At 52.4% G+C, this 21,167-nt stretch overlaps 1 protein-coding gene across 5 annotated transcripts in view; it reads right to left on the minus strand.

Moving 5' to 3' along the window:
- Positions 1-21,167, minus strand: part of RGS3 (regulator of G protein signaling 3) — a 130,631-nt gene that overhangs the window by 76,138 nt on the left and 33,326 nt on the right. For 3 of the 5 annotated variants that reach the window (XM_045196688.3, XM_024562169.3, XM_024562171.3), the window contains exons 6-12: positions 14,427-14,487; positions 13,010-13,100; positions 12,315-12,370; positions 5,569-5,650; positions 4,682-4,787; positions 3,601-3,952; positions 2,702-2,741 (exon numbers count right to left, since the gene is read on the minus strand). In XM_045196688.3, the coding sequence (XP_045052623.2) occupies positions 2,702-2,741; positions 3,601-3,952; positions 4,682-4,787; positions 5,569-5,650; positions 12,315-12,370; positions 13,010-13,100; positions 14,427-14,487 (788 nt within the window). Of the gene's footprint in view, positions 1-2,701; positions 2,742-3,600; positions 3,953-4,681; positions 4,788-5,568; positions 5,651-9,599; positions 9,810-12,314; positions 12,371-13,009; positions 13,101-14,426; positions 14,488-21,167 lie in introns of those variants that run through there. The other 2 variants (XM_024562170.3, XM_024562175.4) reach the window with 2 other exon arrangements.

The following is a 21,167-nucleotide window of genomic DNA, read 5'->3' on the forward strand; positions in this document are numbered from 1 at the left end:
TCATCCTGTACACCAAATGACTGCAGGTTCGAGCCCCAGTCAGGGAGAGTACAGGAGGCAACCAATCGATGTTTCTCTCACATCAGTGTTTCTCTCTCTCTCTCTCTGTCTTCCCCACTTTCTCTCTCTCTAAAATCAATAAATCAATAAACATAACTTCAGGTAAGGATCTGAAATTCATTTTTAAAAAATAAAATGAAATGAAAATAGAAAGGGGGCACCTCCTCCCTCCCCTAGGCCAGCTGCCCAGGGCTGTCACAGCACCTCTGCCTGGGGCTGGCAAATCGTGAATGAGCCATTTGACACACACCTCTGCCTTCAGGTGGGAAAGGTCTGTGCAGCTGTTTTGTAGACAAGGCTGCTGAGGTCTGGGTAGTTGAGTGACTTGCCCAAGGTCGTTCGGCCAGTAAATGGTACACGGCAAGAGCACCCCAGCTCATACGGCTGTCGTACCCTCGAGCCCCATCTCCACATACCCCTGGGTAATGTGTGGTGAATGGGCCTAGCTCTCCAGAGCTGATTTTCTGAAGTCTCTTTAAAAATCAGTCCAGATTGCAACCCACCTACTGAGCGCTGTGAAGGCGAGCTACTTGACTCCCCTCCTACTGCCTCTTATTGTCTCTGCTCCAACATCCCTTGTCCCCCCTTTTTGCTCCAACACCTGCTTCACTGACGAAACACAGTCATTATTCGGCTTTGCTCTGGCTTCTGAGCAAGCCCTGGCTGTCATCCCGCCCAGGCAGTGGCAAATCTGAGGCTGGGCCGTCTTCACAAGGCAGGGGACAATGCCGAGGGTACCCGTAGCCCAGGGGAACGTGCCAAACACAGGCAGGCAGGCACCCAAGGCCCCAGAAGGGCACCAGACACCATTCACCTCAGGATGGCTCAATCCTCTCTCCTGAAAGGAGGCCAGGCAGCCCAGCCAGAGGAGGGGACAGAAGTCGGCACCCTGGTGACGGCCTTAGCCTCTGGAGAACCCTGCGTGTGTCTGAAGGAAGCTTTGTGCCCTGGATCCCACCCCTTCCTCTAAGCCCCAGGACTTGGAGCTATGAAGTCTTGATCCCTGGTAAAGAGCAAAGATGTTCTTGGGTATGAAAAGGATTTTTATTAAGAAGGAAGGCCAAGTTCTTCACACAATGCACTCAGAAAGTTACTGTCATTATTAACATCACCGTCATTGCCTTCCTTGTCCCTCTCCCCACAGCTTAGGTGGCGCTGCCCTTCTTGGGTCACTAAGCAGCGTGTTCTCAGAGGGGAACCGAAACGTGGACACTGGTTAGGAAGACAGCAGGGAGACTCCGAGGCATCTCTCAGGCCGAGAGGGGACCGATTCCCAACCACTAGCCCACCGCAGGAGACACTCCTGTCCAGCTCCCTTATTCCATGGCCGGTCTGCGAACCCTTAGAGGTGACCAGAGTCACTGTCCTTCAATTGACTGAGTAACAGAAACTCCTGTGTACCCGCTGTCTGTCACACATCTAGCATTGCATGCAGAAATGAGCCAGCCCAGGCCCAGCCTTAATGACGCGGTCATTTAGCAGTGGCATCTCCACTGTGACCTAATGTACCAATTAAAAGCTTTTTAAACTCAATGTGGAATCACTATCAGAGTCCTCTCCAGAAGGAATGCAGATTCATTTTCGACAGAACAGGCCCAAAGGCCCCAGCCTGGAGAGGATGGAGCCATCTCCCATCAGCAGCACCGAGCCTGACGAGAGCCCTTTCCCTTGAGAAGACACAGGCATTCTTCCAAATCCCTGCTCTAAGCAAGTATCACCTTCACACTACTGATAGGGGGTGGCAAGGACACAAGCGCAAGTGGCTAGAAGGCCACTCCCAAGGAAGGAGGTCAAAGGGCATTCTGCGGGCACTAGAGGAAGGGCTCTGGCATATCCCAGGTAGGCACCACAAACCACCTGGCAAGGGTGGGGGCGGGTCTCAACCTTCCAGATACTCGAGTCAGAGGTCTCCAGCAGGCGCATAGGGGGTCCAAAGGAATGTCCAGCCAGCTCCGACATTAAGACTGATATCTCAGACTTCCTAAGAGAGGGAGTTGGTTTTGAGCCCAGCTTCTCTCTATGGCTCTTAAAAAATAGGGCCAGGGTTTGAAGGCCAAAGGAGAATCACTCAAACAGCAGAGACGCCTGTGCATTTCAAAGACTCCTACTCTCTGCATAGCATGTCCTGGTAGACAGGCTGCTACCCACAACCACTATCTTCTTTAACCCTCCCACGACCCTCTGAGGTGGGAACCATCAGACCCATTTTACAGACAATGAAACTGAGGCTTAGTGAGGGGACAAGAGTCAATCAAAGCCACATGGCTAAAACCCCAATCTGAGACCTCCCAGCTCCAAACTCCATGCCTCCTTCCATGTAGACCGTGCCGTCTGTAATACATGACATATACTGGCCACTCAGTGAAACTGGATGACTGTCAGTTGAGTGGCTGCATCCTAAACACCATTTCTTAGATGCTCTGATAAGGCCCCCTCTCTTCCTCCTGAGGCAGGCTCTGAGACAGGAGGACATGGGGGTCCAGTGAGGGAGGAAAGGCACCGAGAGGAAACAGAGTCTGTGTCAACATGCGGGGGTACCCTGACTCCGTTGAGGAGGCCCCCGACCTCAGAGGAGGACCTCGCAGCTGACCTCGCTGTCTCTCAAGGGCTCTGAGAGCACAGCAGCAGAGGCCGGACTCACCTTCAGGGATGGCATCCTCCTGGTACACAGGCCGCAGCAGCTGCAAGGCAAAGACAGGAGACCCGCCTCAGCCCCAGGAACGGGGCAGGACAACCTGGCAGGCTGCTCGCACCAGCCTGGGGATGGGAAGGGAGCACCTCAGGACACGAGGGGACACAGCAGTCCTGCTACCAAGCTGAGAGGGGGCTCAGAAGGAACACAGAACCCAGAATCCTCCAGAATATTATAGTGGAACAAGGCTACAGCTGTTAACAAGTCTAATCCCATGGCCAAGTCCCCAACTTCCTTGACGGCAGCTTGTTCCAAAGAGTGTTGCATGAACACTGGCACTGTGGCATGCTAACCACCCTGCCACAAAGGATGTACCAGCAGGGGAGTCTGGGAAGTGCCGAGTTAAACGAGGTTGAACTATCGTGGAGCCCCGTCTCCACAGCAGGAAGCCCTCAGAGCCTCGAACAGACTAATATGCTCCGGGATATTTCTCAAACTTATTTGACCTCAGAATACTTTTTACCCCAGAGTATCTCAAGGCATTAATATCTGGGGGCATGCAATCCATCATCATCCCACCATGCCACCATGCAGTGTCTGCTTTTACCTCTGGTGATAGGGGACTTGCCACCTACCACACACAGCAGCCCCTTCCATTGGGGAAAAGTGCAGACTGACACAAAGCTCTCGTTTCTTTTGGGGTGCAATCTTCTATTTTGTGACACCCCTGGTTCTGGACCTGCTCTCTCTGCCCAGGACATCCCTGCAGCTGTGGGGTTATCACGTACCCTACCTCCTTGCTCAGCACTCCCAGCCCCTTGCAGGCTCCTCCCCACACAATTCGAGTCCTTTCCTGGCCTCACACAGGGACCCATGCCCTTCACCTTCCCCGAACCAGCTGTCCATACCTGGCTCCCAGGGTTCAGCGGGGCCAGGATGATGTAGTTGGGGTCGGTGGGGGCAGTGGCACGGGACAGTGCAGGCAGGGTATGCTGGCCCCCGCGCTTGGCCACCTCGGTGTAGCGCTCCCAGCCTCCGAGCAGCAGCCCGTCTGAGCTGTCACATACCAGGTGGCAGCTGTGGCGCTGCTCAGGCCGTGCCTGGGCCCCATGGGTGCAATTCTTCTCCCGCTTGTTTAGGGGTGACTGGAGGTCGTGTGTTGACTTGCAGGACGCCCGCCTCAGGACCCCACCATCGGGTCCTGGCTTGACTTGGGGGACCATGCGCCAAACGAGCAGGATGATCTCACTCGGGCAGCTCCTGGAAAGGGGGGTGAATCACAGAGAGAAGTTGAGTCTGGGGGGCACCAAAATCAGCCAGGGTAGGGGTCCGAGGGGAGGAGTGGGGGAGGGGGAGAAGCCCCTAATGTCAGGGCAGGAAGGAAATAAGAGACCATGTAAAGCACAGATGGCACAGCGCCCCTTAGGACAACTCCAGTTGACTGGCAGTGGCCGAGAAGGATGCTGAGGCCAAAGTCATATTAAGCAACTAGCAAACTCAATTAGTGACATCTGTCGTGGGCAAAGTATAAGCAAGGAGGAGCAAGCATACCACCTACATGTGACCCCTCAGCCAGTCATTCTAGAAGCAAACCTACAATGGGCCATGAGGTCAACATTTAGAGGACCCAAACATTTTAAAGAATAATTTTTTAAATTGTGCAAACGACCCATTTGCAACATCTACACATCCTTTAAAAACAATGGGCTGAGCTCTGAGGTAGCAGAAATAATTAGCTAAAGTAGAAAGCCAGCCCCTGGAGCGGCCTCAGGAACCACAGAGTTCGTGTGAGAGCTTCTTCCCTGCTGTTCACTCTGAGCCTGAACCTTCCATTTGCAGGCTCAGAACCTGATTCCCTGAGGAGCAAAGTGAATTACTAACAGCTGGGCAAAGGGGGGCAGGATGAGGCCACAAGGCAGGGGAGGGGAGGTGTGCCATCAGCCTGGGCCCCAGGCTGCTCACTCCCGCCCCCCACCCTGCCCCTCTCACCGGATCTCGTGGGCCAGCTCCACGCATTTCCAATGCTCCACAGGCCTCTCGTTCAGCTGCAGCACTGTGTCCAGCTGCTGCAGCCCTGCTCTCTCTGCCGGGCCCCCTTCATGGACAAGAAAAGACACTCAAGACAGCCTCAAACCCACAACCCCCTCAAGGGACCTGGGGTCCTTTGGTTCCCCAACGCACTAGGACAAGGACTGCCCCTCTGTTTCTTCATCTGTGAAGTGAGGGGCCAACACTGGTGGCTGGCTCCCAAGGACCTTAAAGGAGCACAAGCTTTACCTGTTCGCACTTCTCTGCTGTTCACCGTTCCAGTCAGCCCCCCACCCCAACCTCCCACCCCACTGAGAACCCTCCCTGTGGCCAGGCTCACATACTTCATTCCCTCCTCTGGCACCATTCACTGAGCGCCAGCCTTGGTGCCCGTCGCCCAGGTCACGAAGCCCTGGGTTCTCCTCCAAGGATGCTCACTGTGATTGGGAGAAACCTTTTCTTTGTGAAAAATAGGAAGGGAATGCCTATATTCAAGTGCTAATCAAGCTTGGAGGAGGATAAAATATCAATTCCAAATAGAGTTCAGCAATGACTCATTTTCCCATGTAGCCATTATTGAAAATATAGATTTAGTTCCTGTTTGAAATGCTTGGGAAACAAAATATTAAAATGTATTTTCATTTTGATAAAAACAAAAAAATAGAGTGGGTATATTTTCATAAATCTCAATTTTATCTGCAGTCATTTAAAAATATTATTCTTTTCATTCTGAAAAACCAGGACACACTTTGTTCCACTTTGGGGCTCCCTTGCAGTTCCCAGGTCTTGTCTGCAAAGCCCACATGGAGGGCGGAGCCAATGGGGTTGGTATTGCCCAAGACACTCACCAGAATCCACGGCCTGGACTCGGACCGGAGAGTCACAGCAGATGGTGAAGCCAAAGCCGTCCTTCCCCCTCGGGATGGTGATCTAGGACACAGCCCAGCATAGTTACTCCCAGACACCAATCCAAGACACCAATCCAAGGTCAGGAAGCCCACAGGCCCACCCCAGAGCCACCCTCCTCTCCAAGGGAACTGGAGCCGAAAAGGAAGCCAGCCAGCCCCCCACCATCCCTGTCTCAGCCCAGACATCTTGACCACAGGGTTGTGGGCCAAGCAGGACAGCTGGGAGCTCAGGAGGCAAACCTAGGCTAAAGCGGGAGGCCAGGGTGGGAAGAGCCTTGGGAGGGCAAACCTCGCCTTCCTCGGCCCCAGCCTACATGTGGCCCTTTACCGAAAGGACCCCTGCACCTACACATCTCTACCTGGTCTGTGACCCACTACCCGTTTGGTCCCTTCCTCCTTTCCCCCAGGGTTCACGAAGCATTGGCCTGGGCTGGCCCTGTGCTGAGGGCTCTGAAACAAAGCCTGCCCGGTTGCTGCCCTCCCAGAGGACAGGTGAGGGAAGACAGGGACATGTACACTCACAACCTCAAGTCAAAGGTCATAGGGCAAGTGCTGGGGTTCTCAGGACAGTCCATCACCAGAACCTCAAGGCGTCCAGTGAGGGCTCTCGCTAAGGGGCAGGTGAGAACATAGGCCTCCCTGCTGAACCTGAACTTGCCACTGCCCTCGTGCCTGCTGAGGCCATGTGCTTGGCAGCTCTGTAACCCCTGCTTTCAGAAGCCCCCTGAAAGGGCTACGCCGTCTGGATAGTCTTTACAACACAGTTATTGAGTTCCTGGTGCATGCCAGGCTCTGCTGAGGTACGGAAGGAAGCAGGAGGCCTTGGTCTCTGGCTGGCAGAGAGGCATGAGCGTACACAGATCTCTCCAAAACAAAGCAGGACATGACAGCAAAACATGAAGACTGTGCTGGGAACGGTCCTTTGTGTTTGGTTCCATGCACCACAGAAACTCAGCGAGTGCTAAGTTAATGAGGACAGCCCAGCCGCATCCCACTAGCGGCAGGAAGCTGTGGGGGCGCAGTGCAGTCTGCTGGCTCAGTTCAGTTCAGTCTTGCTGCGCTCCCCTCTGTACATCCCCAATTAGGCACTGGGTGGCATGCACAAGGCCTAGCCCAGCTCACCTGAAAAGCAATTCCAAGCTGCTGGGAGCAGGTGTATGAAAGCAACAGACCTAAGGGACCACTAGTCAGAAAAGGGGTTCAGTGGGGTCCCAAGAGACTCCCTGGAAGAGGATGTGGAGTGGGCCCTATTGAGGCACAGTGAGAGTGTCCCAGGCAGGCTGGGAAAGAAGCCAGTTCAGCAAGGCTGAAAAAGGTCAAGGGCAGCCATCTTGTCAGGGGATTGTGTCTCTTCCTTGAGAGGTTGTCTCTTCAAAACTAGGTGCCTGGCATTCACCTGCCAGCTGTCCCAAAGGCCAGGCGTGAGAAAGGGGAGGGTCATGGGCCCAGGGTGACCAAGGCCCTTGGAAGCTGCCAGGAGGCCTCTGAGCCGCTGCTTCCCACCAGCCCTGGGCCTGGATTCAAAGCAAGTTTGTAAAACAGGAAATCTGACAGACAAGGGGAAGGGGGAGGGGGCAGGAAAATACCCTGTTCCCATAAGAATTCTGGGAAAACACACAGCTAAGACAGGAAGAGAAAAAAATGGAAAGAAAGAAAGAACAACAAACCCTGGAGTAAGTGCGGAAAGCGCAGGCCGAGGCTGAGGGAAACTGTCAGGAACCTGGTCCACTCCATACGACCAGCAGCGGTTGAGGGCCCTGGGGACTCGCCCTCGACCCAAGCAGAAGCTGGGACTCCAAAGTATGGCCAGCACTTCCTCAGTGCTACCCCACGAGGGCCACAGCCCCTCTGGTCTAGGTGCAGGCTCTGGAAAGAAGGCCTAGCACCTGTGGGCTCGGAGCTAACAGTTTGGGACTGGCCCGAGATGAACCGTGTGATCCAGCTAAACAGCCTCCCATACCCACACCTTGGTCCCCTCCTCTAGGGGGCACAGTGGACAGGAGCCCCTTCTGCCTTCCTGGGCACCAGGCTAAGAAGAACCAGCCAGGACAACAGTCCAAACCAGCTGGGGGTGGGGAAGGCTGGGAAGAGGAGAGGGTATCAGCAGGCAAAGGGGCAGGACCAAGTGAAGGAAACAGAGTTACTCTCTGGCTGACCTGAGCACCTGCCCGGGTGAGAAGAAAGGGCCCCGAGAGCCTATCAACCAGTGGAATGCAAGGCTACTTTGTTTGGTGTGCCCCTGAAGGGAGAGAGTGGTGGCCCCCAGCTCTCAGCCCTCCTCTCGGACCTCAGGCCCCAGGGTCAGCAGGTGAGGGGAGCTCTCCTGCCCTGACTCTGGGACCTCGGCAGCTCCTGGCAGAGGCTGTCCTTCCCAGGGGTAGTCCTTGCTCTTTCCTGTCCTGGGCAGGAACTGCCACTGCTCCCAAATCTCACCCACGCCAGCATCTCACTTCTGCTCTCCTGCCTGGTTTCTGGTCTCTTCCGTGTCTAGACTTCCATCTCCAGTGGCCACCGTTTATTGCACACCTCCTATAGGTACATACCAGCTGCTGTGCCAGGTACTGTATACACAGCATTCCACTTATTCTAGCAGCATCACCCCTGAACATCATCATCCCTTTCCACTGGCAGGGAGACTGAGGTTCGGGGAAGAAGAATGACGTGCTCCAGAGCCAGAGCTGAAGAAGGGCAGAGCTGGCTTTGAGCCCAGGTCTGGCAAAAAGCTGATGCTCTCAACACTGCACTGGTTACTAGCGTTGTCTTGAACTTGAGCTCCAGAGCCCCAGGCCCAGCCCAGACTCATGCTGGCACCATTCTGACTGCAATGGGCCCCAGTCTTCTGGCCCATAGTCCCAAGGTGACCTAGGACTTCTTGACCTCCCATCCAGGGCCCACTCAGCCTCACCACTCTGCCACCCAGATGCTCATGTGGCAGGCGTTGCGCTGCCTGGCTCCAGGAGGGCAGGAGGGCAGGGTGGGATCATGCAGGGCTGGGCCATGCAGGGCGGAAGGACTGAAGGGAGAACATGTGGGTCCCCTGGCTGTGGGGCCACCGTGCAGGAGGCCCCTCTGGGCATCTCCCTCAGACCTAAGGCTGCCTGTCCGAAGGAGCCAAGACCAGCCTCCAACCTGGTCACTAAAACACACAGTGGGACTTTTCTATATTTATTGAACCAGAACCATTCCTTAGCTCCCTTCCAGCTGAGACATCCCCCAAATCCAGACAGCCCTTGCCTTCATCCTCATTGACCTCGTGGCTTTTTATAAGAAAAAACATCCATCCAAGTTCCAGAAGAGGCTCAGTGGGATCATCACCCCCACTCCGCCCTACATCCTAAGACTGGGGGCTGAGAGGCCAGGCCCTCCCGTGAGGTTGGGCTCCAAGGCCAGAGGACTCTGGGTCTGCCTCAAGGTGTCACTGGGGAGGAAAAGCCTGTGTGCATATCCATGGGTGATCACATACATGGAAAATCATACATGCGTACATATACATAGAAACATCCTGTCTCACTTAAAAGCACACACCGACACAGGCAGAAACACTCACACACACAATGCAGAACAGGCACTGCTGTCCCATTGGAAGTGGGGAAAGTTAGCGAAGATACAAAGTTAGCAAAAAACACAAAACGCAGCTGCTCAGCAACCTAGCCATTTCTATTCTCAGGCTTGGGATGCTTTTTTAACCCACACTCCCACAAAATAAAAATAACAGAAAATCAATAAATAATCTCACAAGGGACACCACCAGGCCAGTGGTTAGGACCTCGCAGAGCGGGGCCTCATCTGGCCCTGGAGAGGGGCAGTGGGTCCACCCCCACCTCTGTCCTCCCCCTGAATCAGAACGAACCTGTGAAGCACAGGAGGGGACAAGGAAGGCCTTGTGGGGAGAGAAGTCCTGCTAGGGCAAGCCCCCAACCCTGACTCCCCAACGACACCCCAGACAGCCTCCCAAAGGGCCGAGCACCCACCTGGCGGTAGCGGCGCTCCGAGCACACCTTGCAGAGCCCATTGAAGCGGTTCATAGCTGCAGGTCCTGCCTCGGCTGCTGCCCCATGAAAACCCAGCTCTCCCCCCCAGCAGCGGGAGCCCACACTGCGCCCCGTCAGCCTGGCATGACCGCCCTGGGAAGCCCGCCCCGCAGAAGAATGGCAGGAAATCACCTCTCACCTCCCCAAGCCCTGTCTGTGCTGTGTGCCTCTGCACGATAAGCCCGAAGGCTTCCTGAAACCTCAGAATGACAAGGAAGAGGGAGAGTTTTATATTAAAATTCCTGTCAACTAGTTAGTATTCCCCGGGCCCAGCGGGAAGAGGGCGCCTTTGTTCTGGCTGCATTCTCCGCCATGGGCCACTTTGTGATTGCAGTGTTCTCACAAACACCCCTGGCCAGAGGAGAACCCAGGCAGAAAACACGGCCCACTCTATAACAACGGTTCCTCCCCCCTGTAAATCCCAGGCTCCCCACAGCAAATCTAGGGATCAACCCAGCCAAGAATCACAGCACGCTTTGGACGGCTGCACCCTCAGACACTACCTCACAACAGGGAACATGAAACATTTGGAGTCTGAGGACCTTCCCGCCACTCAGCAGCTACTCAAAAGTCAGTTTCCTCACCAGGCGATCCAGCCTCCTCACTTTACCCATGAGGAAGCCAGGGCCTAGTGGTCAAGGTCACACAGCCAGGTGGGATGGAGCTGGAATTAGAACCCCATTCCTGTTCCTTATCTTGTAGAGCAGTACCTGGTGAGCCCAGCCCCCCTTACACCCACCTGAGGGCCTGTGGGAAACCACCCACCCACCCACATACGCACATCCTTGATGCCACAGTGTCCCTTCATCTAGCCCAGCTTTGTGGGGACAGTGCATAGGTCACCCAGGTTTCTGGGCCTCCATCTCCCCATCAGCATGATGGGCAAGTGGAATAGGTGATTTCTGGGGGTTCTGCCTTCGCTCCAACAAAGCCTCCAACCATCACGCTCGCTTGGCTGAGTCCTGCAGACGGCTTTGAGTGTGCAGGCCCAGGAACATCACACGTGCCTCCGAACAAAGCCCCCTGGGCTTGGGGCCCCTGTGCAGAAGGAGGACTTTCCCAAGACACCGAGAAACCTGCAGGGCTGATGTCCCTGCGATTCTCACCAATCACCAGTGAGGCTTCCTGCTCACTGTCCTCTGTGCTCAGCAAGTACAGAGGGAGGAAGAAAGGTCATCACAGCTCCTCCACTGAGGCTAGAAGACAGTTTCAAACTCCTAGCGAAGCCACAGAAAACAGTAACTTCAAGTTACACTAATACTGTGCTAGCCAGTACTGTAGCAACCAGACCACACATGCAAGGTAAACTTCAATTAATTAAAATTAAATAAACGTCCGGACCTTGGTCATACTAGCCACACTTCAAGTGTTCAGTAGCCTCAGGTGACCAGTGGCTACCGTATCAGATAGTGTCACTCTAGCCTGTATGCAGGAACATTCTAGAGGGCAGGACCTTTGACTCGTTCACAGCTATGTCCCAGCATCCAGCACAGGCCTGGCCCACGCAGATGTTCGGTAAATACTGAATGAATGAATAAGTGAATGAACTGAGTAAATGAAAGGGAAGGTGTTTTATAGATTATAATGTAAGTATACATAAAATATTAATGTATAAAATACCACCGTCTTATCTTCCCAACTAAGCCACACGCAGGAGATGTGCAACACCGTGCATTTAGAAGTGGCCAGACCTTGCCCTGGCTGGGTGGCTCAGCTGGAGCACTGTCCCGCCACCTCAACACCAAAAGGCTGCAGATGCAATTCCCAGTCAGGGCACATACCTAAGCTGCAGGTTCAATTACCAGTCAGGGTGCATATGGGAGGCAACCGACTGATGTTTCGCTCTCACATCAATGTTTCTCTCTCCCTTCCTCTCTCTAAAATCAATAAACATATCCTTGGATGAGGATTTTTTAAAAAGTGTTCAGATCTTGCTCCACATCCTGCCTTTACCATGTGCTGGCTGTGTGGCCTGGGGGAGGGACCTAACATCGCTGAACCTTACACATGCCCCTCATCTGTGAGCCAGGAAGTAACAACCACTCAGAGGAGGCAGTGAAGATTAAATTCAATAACAGCCCCTGGCACAAGGGGGCTACTCAGTCCTGGGAGTTTGCTTCTCCCTATCTTAGCTGCTGGAGAACACTACGGATCAGCTGCCATGTCCTGCAAAGAGACTGAATTTTGGGGTTTCTCCAATCCCTATGTGAAGATTCCTGCCTAGATCCAAGTCCTGATGGAGCGAGAACCATCGGTCTTGGGTTGAGACTCTCAGCTGCTCCCTGACGCTGAGTGGGCCCAACCTGAGAGGACAACTCAGCCTCAAGGCTGGAGAAAGCAAGGGGCCTGAGGAGACCTGTGGAAAAGAAGGACTTGGCTCCAAGAGACAGATAGTCAAGAAGACTCAGACTCCTCCACTTCCGGGGCCGGAGCCAGGCTCCCTGCCCCTGCCCCTGCCCTGAGCATGAGTAACCAGAGGAAAGCTTAAGAAATAACCCCTTAACATGCACAGCTTGCTAGGTTATTCCCAAGCCCCAAGTGAACCTGAGTCTCAGACAGCAAATGCAGCCCTGTTTAGGGACTGGCCAGGAGCGGGTGAGAGCCTGGAGCAGTGCTCAGGCCCCATGAGTCCTGCCCAAGCTCGTCACCACCTACCTTAAGTTTCTCCCCATCCTCAGTGTCCCCGACTCCTGGCATTCTCAGCAGTGGGTCTGGAAGGCAACAGAACAGCATCAGAAAGTTTCTGCTGACATATAAGTGTTGGTTCCACAGACCACCTAGGGGACCAGGCCAGGGTGCCAGGCCTGTGGGGCTGCGCAGGTCACTCCTGGCCTCCAGGACATGGGGCTACCTGAGCCCGGGTCAGGCCGGGACTCAGGAGCGTGGACTGTGTACGGGAAGTACAGAACAGGGGAAATGCGAAATCCAAGTCTTGAGCCTCAGGACTCATGGCCAGGCCCACGTACCCTGTCCACAGAGATGGGTTCTCCTCTGTGGGTTAGCAAGGCAGCCAGGGGATCCTAAGACCACTGACCCTGGGAAGGGGCATGTAAGAAGCTCCTGAAGCCATCCCTCCATGAGCTAAGGGTGGGGCTGAACCACGTGGGGTCAGTCCTATAGCCCTCTCAAAGAAAAGTCGAACCAGATAAATAAAGGTACATGAGCAAGAGGCTGCCTGGCACCTGCATTCTAGCAGGTACTCATGAAGAGTCCCTGGACCCATAGTCTGATCATAGCTGGGGTGACAGCTACCACAGAACACAGGCACTGGAGCTGCTACCCAAGAGGGAAGAAGGGGGGAAGCCATGGGGGGGCACACCTGGGCAGAAGCTGAAGGTGTGTGCACATACCTCTGAGGGGCCTCAGTCGCCGCCTGGCCACCTTCAGGTGCTTGGTCCGGCCCAGGTCCTCCCCCAGAAGGTAGTACCAGCCGCTGATCTCCTGCCACAGGGGAAGATATGACATGCTTGGGGGTGGCAGAGGGCATAGGTCAGGTGGCCACCAATCCCCCTCAAAAAGCAGCTACTGGTGATCCTCCCTCAGGAGCAGCATCTCCACAGAGATGGACACTCCAGCCTCCCTGCTCCAAAAGGACCTTCTGTGTCTACACCTGCAGGAAGCCTGCCCTGATGCTATGGACAGAGCTGGTCCTCCCTTCTGCCGAATTCCCACAGCCTCTTGTCCCTGAAGGACAGTTTACTTGCACACCTGCCTCCTGCATTAGGCTGTGCACAGGCTCTTTGATGTGTCTACCACTGTGCCTGGTATACAGTGGGAGCCCAATAAATGTTGACAGAACAGAGGGGAGGGAAGGAGGGAGTGGAGACGGAAGAAAGAAGGCATCCTGAAGCTCCTGAGAAGTCCCCAAGGCAGAACATCTTCTCCCAACAGTGAATGAAGTCCAGGTAGCAGTGAAGATGTTTGAGACCCACATATAAGATAAAGAAGAGTCCTCAGCCACCAAACCTAGACTTCACTTCCAGGACACAAAGCTCAGTGACACCTGGCAACTCCATGTGGCAGCCACCAGGACATTTCCAGGGATGTGCAAAAGGAGTACATCCCTCCCCTGCTCAAAAGCCTCCAGGTTAAGGGTGCACAGCAGAGTAGAGATGGCTAAGGGACTGTCTACCAGGGGAGGTGTCGCTAGACCCCAGAGCAACCCCTCCCCCAGCCAGATGGAAAGCTTCATAGAGGATGCTCACTCCACTCCTGGGCACCTGTAGGCCCCAAAACACAGGACCTGGTATATGACAGCAAGATGACCCCTGGAGCTCAGCACCAGCCTCAGAACCAAAGGGTTGCCAGTTTGATTCCCATACCTGGGTTGTGGGCCAGATCCCCAGTCGAGGGCATGTGAGAGGCAACCACACATCGATGTTTCTCTCCCTCTCTTTCTCTCTCCCTTCCCCTCTCTCTAAAAATAAATAAAACCTTAAAAAAAAAATACCCCTGTAGCAGAGCAAAAGAAGCACCTGGCGCTCCTCCTCCAGGGCGGTCCCAGGGGTGCTCTGAGCTCCAAGGGAACTGACAGTGTCCTCAGTGGCAGACACCAGACCCAGAGCCTCCTAACAACTGCTCTCTAACAAAAGCAAACCAAGAAGGGACCCAAACCCTTGGTCACATAGAGGACAAATACAGTAATGTCCTTCAGGCAACAGGGCACCCGTGGACCATCTCACAAACAGAAGCCTGCCCAAGTGTTTCCAGAAAAACCAATGCTGGCCCAGGTGGGATGACCCTGCTAGAAGCTTCCCTTGGACTCACCTTGTTTGGAGTCAGGAGAGACTTCACCCCAAAGCTCATACAGCCCATGAGTCCACTCTGTCTGGGGGAACAATAGAGACCTGAGTCAGTACCTTTTCACTGGGCTATATCGGGAAGTCGATTATCAAGGGTAACATAGGTTTGCCAAATGCTCTGCAGTTTACATCATCTCATTTGATCTTTCCAGCTTCATCAGGCTGCAGAAAAGTTATTTCTCCATTTCACAGATGAAAAAACTGAGGCTCAGAGTCGGTCTCCTTCCTAAGGTCACTGGGCTAACTAGTAGCAGTGTCCCGTGGGAAACCCAGGTGTCCTAAGTTGTGGAACAGCACTCCTTCCATCAACCACAGATGCTCAGAGCTACCTCACAGGTTTTAACTATTCTGCTGCCCGTAGATCTGAAGAGCTGGTCCCCACAGGGAATTTCCGCTCCCATGTTAGCCGGTGAAGCTCAACAGAAGACAAAAGTTACAGGACCTCAAGCTCAGGAAGCTCTGTCTCAGGTCCAGGCAGGACCCAGGCAGTCCTTGGACAGTTACAGATCAAGACCCAAACCAACAAAAAGTTGCCGAGACCAACCTGACCTGGTGGCTGGCTGGGCAAGAAGGCATGCACCAGGGTCAGGCCTCATGGGATGTCACCGTGGTGACAGGCCAAGTGCAGTCGGGTCATTCTTGGCTAAGAGTAATTCAAAGTTTCTTAAAGACTGTCCACCACTGAGTCCCAACAGTCAGGGACTGATTGATATATTTGGCAGCTTTCAATAGTGATGGCATATATTAACACTAATGAATGCAAAAATAATCTCGCTACTATGAGAGAAAAGGAAATTTACAAGTCTGTAATTTATGAGAAAGATGCCCGCAAAAATATTCACAATGGCTGTACCTGGTAGGCGGGATTGAGGGGGTTTTGTTTTCTTTGGGTTCTCAGTGTTTTCAAATCCTCACAGGGACAAGCAGTACTTTTGTAATCAGAAAAAAAATAGTATAAATGTATTGGAAAGTGGTATTCTACCACACCATTCTCTATCCTAACACTAGAGTTGCTTTTTAATTTTTCTATTTTCCTCTCTCCTAGCACATCTTCAACTCAGACCCCTTCAGAGCCTGATTTAGTATTAACAACATGGGTATTTAGAGTGGAGCATAACCCTGATGGTTGACTTCAATGTCTGAAAGACCCACATACATCTAGAGTGTTCTGTGGAAGACACAATAGCAGAGCCAAAGATGGAATGAGTTCCTGGATGGGCAGTAAAGTCCCTAAAGATGAGCCTCTCTGGAACCTGGTACGAGGGGGTCTGAGCAAGGCTGGCAGCTGTAGCCAGGGGTGCACCACAGAACCCCCTGAAGAGCCTGTGTGAGTCCTATGCCCAGAGTCTGCTCCCAGAGCCCCAGACCCAGCAGGCTCCAGGCACGCGAGTCTGGAGAAAGCACCTGCCGGTGCCTGCCCTAGTCAAGGACCTATGGTCTAGAAGGCCTCCATAAATACGTATTGCTTGGACTCTCCAGAAAGGGTGGCAGCTCACCACCCAACAGTCCTAAGCAAAACAAAGCTGGCCTCTTGAGGGTAACCAAGCCAAGTGAGGGGCAGTGATGCAGAATGCTGAGGCCTGATCCTCACACCAGTGAGCCTGACTTCCAAATACACGTTCTGCCCCTGGCTGGGTCCCGCCAGCTACTTTCACTCAGCTACTCTCCCTGCTCTTGCTCCATGCCCCCATTTCCTGCAGCCAGGGTTCCACCTGCTCCCCACTCCCACCATAAAAGGCCATATTAATAATCCACCCAAAGAGGACCACATGATCACCCCAGTAAAGCGACCCTTCCACATCCCCCTCCCCAGTCTGCTACCATAAACAAATGCTCCTCCTCCTGGCAAGTGGCCGAGTCAGCACTAACAGGGAGAGGCAGCTGCAGGGACCATCACTAGAGCAGACACGGATCTGAGCTGCTGTTCCAGAAGAGCTCTCATCAAGGCTTTGCCAAAGTCCTCATCACTGATTTAATGTTGTTTGTCAACACACGCAAGAGCAAGCCAGCTGGTTTCTAGGTGCCCACACTGCCTTGCTATACACTTCTCTCCCACACTTGGCATGGCTGTAACTTTCTGCGTCTCCAGGTCCAGTGCCTTAGGTGCAATAAAGGCTGTCTCTCCCTGCTCTTTCGTTAAGTTCCATTTTCATTCCCCAGTGCTTAGAGAACACTAAATGGTGAATAGACTCCTGCGAGCTTTGCTTCCTGCTAAGGGGCCTCCAATGATTTTATAATAATGCAGGCATAGTAAATTGTTACAATTAATGTCCATAAGCACAACACTTTCTCTAAGTGTTCTTCAACTGGGCACTCCTTAAGCCTGCTTTTGAAAAATCTTTGCAGGAAAAAGACTTCTTTTATGTGCAACCTGAGTGTACAGCAATATACTGGTCAGCTTATAAAATTAGGAACTAGCACTCAGTCTAGAGATGCCTGAAGTTTTGCTAGACACAAAGTCTCAGGGACCAAGCCTTGGTTACTTCTGAAGGCCAAATCCTGCGCTCAGTGAAGGCTTAACAAATGGATGAATCCATCATGCCCACGGCTTGACAAATGGATGAATCCATCATGCCCACGGTTGGCAGGCACTGGGCAAGGAGCCGCAGCATTAAGGAAACAAGACAAACACTCAGGAATTGAAATAGCAATACAGGGATTGTCACTAGACGGGGCGGATTGACAGATGAACAGTGCAGGCATCAAATGATGAAAGCTCGGGGAGGCAAGTGGTAGTTTGGAGCTGAGATGCTCGAGGAAGGCCTAAAGAGTTACGCCAGAGAGAATGAGAGGAAGCACATTTCAGGCAGAGGGAATAGTCCGTACAATGGCTCAGAGGTAAGGCTTCATGAAACACTCATGGGGAACAGCACTTGGCTCAGTTTACTTTCGAGAATAAGGTAGGAGAAACACTGAGAAACAGAAGGCATTCTTCTGAGGGAATACACTTTAATTCTCTCTCTCAGGGACCTTAAACTATTACTGTTGCAGGGTTACTCCATTTAATCTCAACTTATTTTTAATTTGATGGGTTAAATTGAACACACTTTTGCCTTCATTTTTTTTTGTTGTTGTTTCCTTAGGCTCAGTCACCATCTCTGGTTACAAGCTTTCAAACATTACAGCACTGTGCCTGGCACTGAGGTCCTGTTTACGAAAGGAGGTTAAAGGACAGAGTAAACTTAGAGGACCCAGGACTGGGTAGGACAGAGCCAGCAGACTCTCCATAAGTGTAGGGACTATTAAAATAAAAGATTGTTCTTTGAGCTGATGTGTGTTGCTCTTGTTTAACTTGGTGCATAACATTAAAATTCTTGGCTTGCTCTCTGGCCACGAGTTCTTAGAATGCTATGGCTAGACGCTTTGGTTTGCTTTTGTCATGTCATCAAACACAACTTTGAAATAGCTCAGTTCCTCAGTCAATGATATTCAAGAATTACTGTTAATTTTTAAACATGATAATGTCATTGGGGTTTTTTAAGCCATCTTTTATAGGCATATAGAGAAGAGATGACAGGATATCTGGGATTTGCGTTAACATTATCCACTGGAACAGGGGAAGGTGGGTGGGGATACAGATGAAACGGCACTGGCCATATACTGGTAATTGACGAAGCCAGGCTATGAAGATGAGGGTTTATTACATGATATTCTCTACCCTTCCATATGTTTGAAAGTGCCTATAATTTCTTATAAACTCATACAGCCTGAAAGCTGAAAGTCACCTTAGAGATCGGTGCATTTTACAGATGAGGAAACCGAAGCCCAGAGTGGGGAAGGGACTTGCCGTGCACTCACAGCGAGTCTGAGCAAGGCCAAAGCCCGCTCTGAGCCCAGTTCTCGGCTCCCACATGACCACTATGAGGAGCTGGAGCAGCCAGCCCTTCCCCAGAGCTTCTTTGCAGGTCATCTTGTTTCCCTAACACAGGTTACAGCCATCACTGGGAGGATTGTGAGAATTTGTGAAGCAGATGCTTCCCTTTTATCTCCTATCAGCTGCAAAATGTAACTGTCACATGTCCAGCTGGATGGCACATGAAACCACATTATCCATGCCATGGGCAGTAGTCCGAGGCCTGAGGAGCACATGTTCTGACACAGGAAAAGTACTTTTCACCGATGTGAGGCGGTCGTGTGTACTGTCGTGTGGTGACCAGCACACGAGTTTGGATTTGCACTTGTTTGCTCCACACCCTCGCTGTGCTATCTTGGGCAAGCCACTTAACCTCCCCGCGCCTCTGTTTCCTCACCTGCAAAAGAACAACAATAATACCTACCCTTTAAGGTGTTACGAGGACTAAATTAGATAATGCATGGAATATGCTTAATGTCCACGATCAGTGCTTAATAAATATCAGCTGTTATACATCCTCAGGCAAGCCCCTGAAGCCTTCACTTTCCTCTTCTCTGAGGAAGGGACAATAATAACTCTTACCTCTCAAGGAGGACTAAATGAGGTAAAGCATGTAAAGTGCTTGGCACAGAGAAGAGTTCGATAAACGTTTGTTTCCTTCCTCCAGTAATTGTCTTTCATGTTGATAAATTAAATGTCCATCCTTCTAAGAAGCACAATTCAATTTGAGAGCAGGGAGCAGGGCAGAAGTTTCCTGCACTCACTCGTCTGCCTCCTCCAGCTCAGAGGCTCCTGGGTCAGATGATGGATCAGCGCTGCGCCTCCCACTGGCCAAGCCATCTCCTGCTGCTGGCAGCTTTGGTCAGCAGGGCCCTCGGCTCCACAAGCAGGCCTGCCTGAGCCTGCTCTGTCCCTCGAGCTTTGGGTTGGGACTGTGACCACAAGTTCGCCTATGTTTTGTTAATAAGGAATCTCACTTTCCCAAAATAGGCAACAAGTGGAGACACTCACTGCCTCTGTCACGCTGCTGCGGGGTGCTGACTCACTCAGGGCCGCACTGTCTTTTCCAAAAACTGTGGACTGAGTCGCTGCCTTTTCCAGCGGCTCTCTGGGCTCGCTCTGGTCTCCCAGGAGGGTGGGTCACAGTGAGGGGAGTCACAGCTCCCAGCTTGGCGTCTGCCTCCAGCACCTGCTCCATTCCTTGCCTCCACCCAGTGGTCAGGCCAGATGTTTCTCTGACACTCTCCCTTGGCTCCTTCAGGGCTTTCCCTTCAAGACCCTTTCCCTTGGTCCTTGGCCCTCACTTTCCTCCTGGGCAACCTCACCTGCTCAGAATCTCGCCCACCACGTTGGTGATCACGGCTCTCTTACCTCCTCCATGGGCACAGACCTCTGTCCCCTGAACTCCAAGTCAACAAAGGCAGCCCCCTCACAGCTCTGCCCCGGCTGCTCTCCAGGTACCTCCATCTCACCCTGTCCAAAGCTGGTTCCCTTCTCCTGTAGGACACTCTGGCTTTGCTGGAGACACCACCCAATGCCCAGGAGTCATACTTGACTTCTCCCACTGTTCTCACACTCAAAATACCACTAAGTACTATTGATTTATCTCCTGTGTCCTGGGTCTCTTTCCCTCTTCTCTATCCCTAAATCATCTCTCTTACAGATCCCCCTAAGAATCAACTAGTTCCTCCCCAACCTTCCCAAGACCTATCAGAATGACACATTCGTCATTCCCTGGCTCAACACTCTTCAGGATATCCCCATAGCCAGATTCCCTAACACCAAGCTGGCCGCATGAGGTTCGCCCTGAGACATTGTGTACATGCAGATTCCTAGGCCCCGCCCATGAAGGTTCAGTTATGGCACCTGGGAATCTGTGTTCCTCACAAGCATTCCAGGCAATCTGGATGCTTATCCAGAATTGAGAAGCACTGGCCCGTAGGAGAAAACCTGCATCATCATCATCATCAGGTTGGGATTGAGCCAACTTCTTCATCTGATCTCCAGCCAGGTCCTGCTTTGTACTTGACTCACCAGTGAGCTTGCAGATCCCTCCACTCTCCTGCCCTGCCCTGCCCCTTCCCCTCTGGTTCTTTCTTCTGTCCTTGGACTTGAGCGTCCAGGAGACACACAGGGTTGAGAGTGAGGACTCTGGGTCTAACTGCCTGGGTTCCCATCTTGATTCCACGGTTCAGGGGCTGTATGACCTTGGGCAAGTTACTTCCTTCTTAGCTTCAGTTTCCTCTTCTGAAAACTTAACACAAAAACACTCCTTTTAGAGTTGTTTTCAGAATTAAATGAGATGGTGCACTGTTAACCCCTGGCTTGTGCTCAACACCCAGTAAATGGTTGCTCCCATTATCAAGGTGATGTCATCCTCCTGGCCCACATGCCCAAGTCTCTATCAGCGATCCTCCGGAGAGCAGGATGGTGGTCTCTGATTGACCCCATGTGTCCCCAGTACCTACTACAATGTTACACACTGGTACCCAGGAAATGACACCTCAATGAACGAGGCCTACAGTACCATAAACACCATTCCATGATAAAATGTAGATACTCTATTAAAAGACAAATCTTTCATTATGAAAGTTAAATAAGGCTCAACTTTAAAAAGCATACTAACTAAAAAATTTAGCGTACTAAAAAGCATTCAACCTAAAAATATCTTCTGGGTCTAAGCAGGTGAGTTGAGCTGATTTTCATTCACCCAAGCCCATTTTTGCTCACCATTTGGTTCCCTGATTGTTGACAGATGTTACTGGTCACAGAGCCTCCCAGATTCCTCAGGAAGCACCAGGTGAACGAGCTCCTGCTGCTCACAGTCGGCCATGACCATCAGGCACATGCTCT

This window comes from Desmodus rotundus, chromosome 1 (genome assembly GCF_022682495.2).
Source record: "Desmodus rotundus isolate HL8 chromosome 1, HLdesRot8A.1, whole genome shotgun sequence".
Taxonomy (NCBI): Eukaryota; Metazoa; Chordata; class Mammalia; order Chiroptera; family Phyllostomidae; genus Desmodus; species Desmodus rotundus.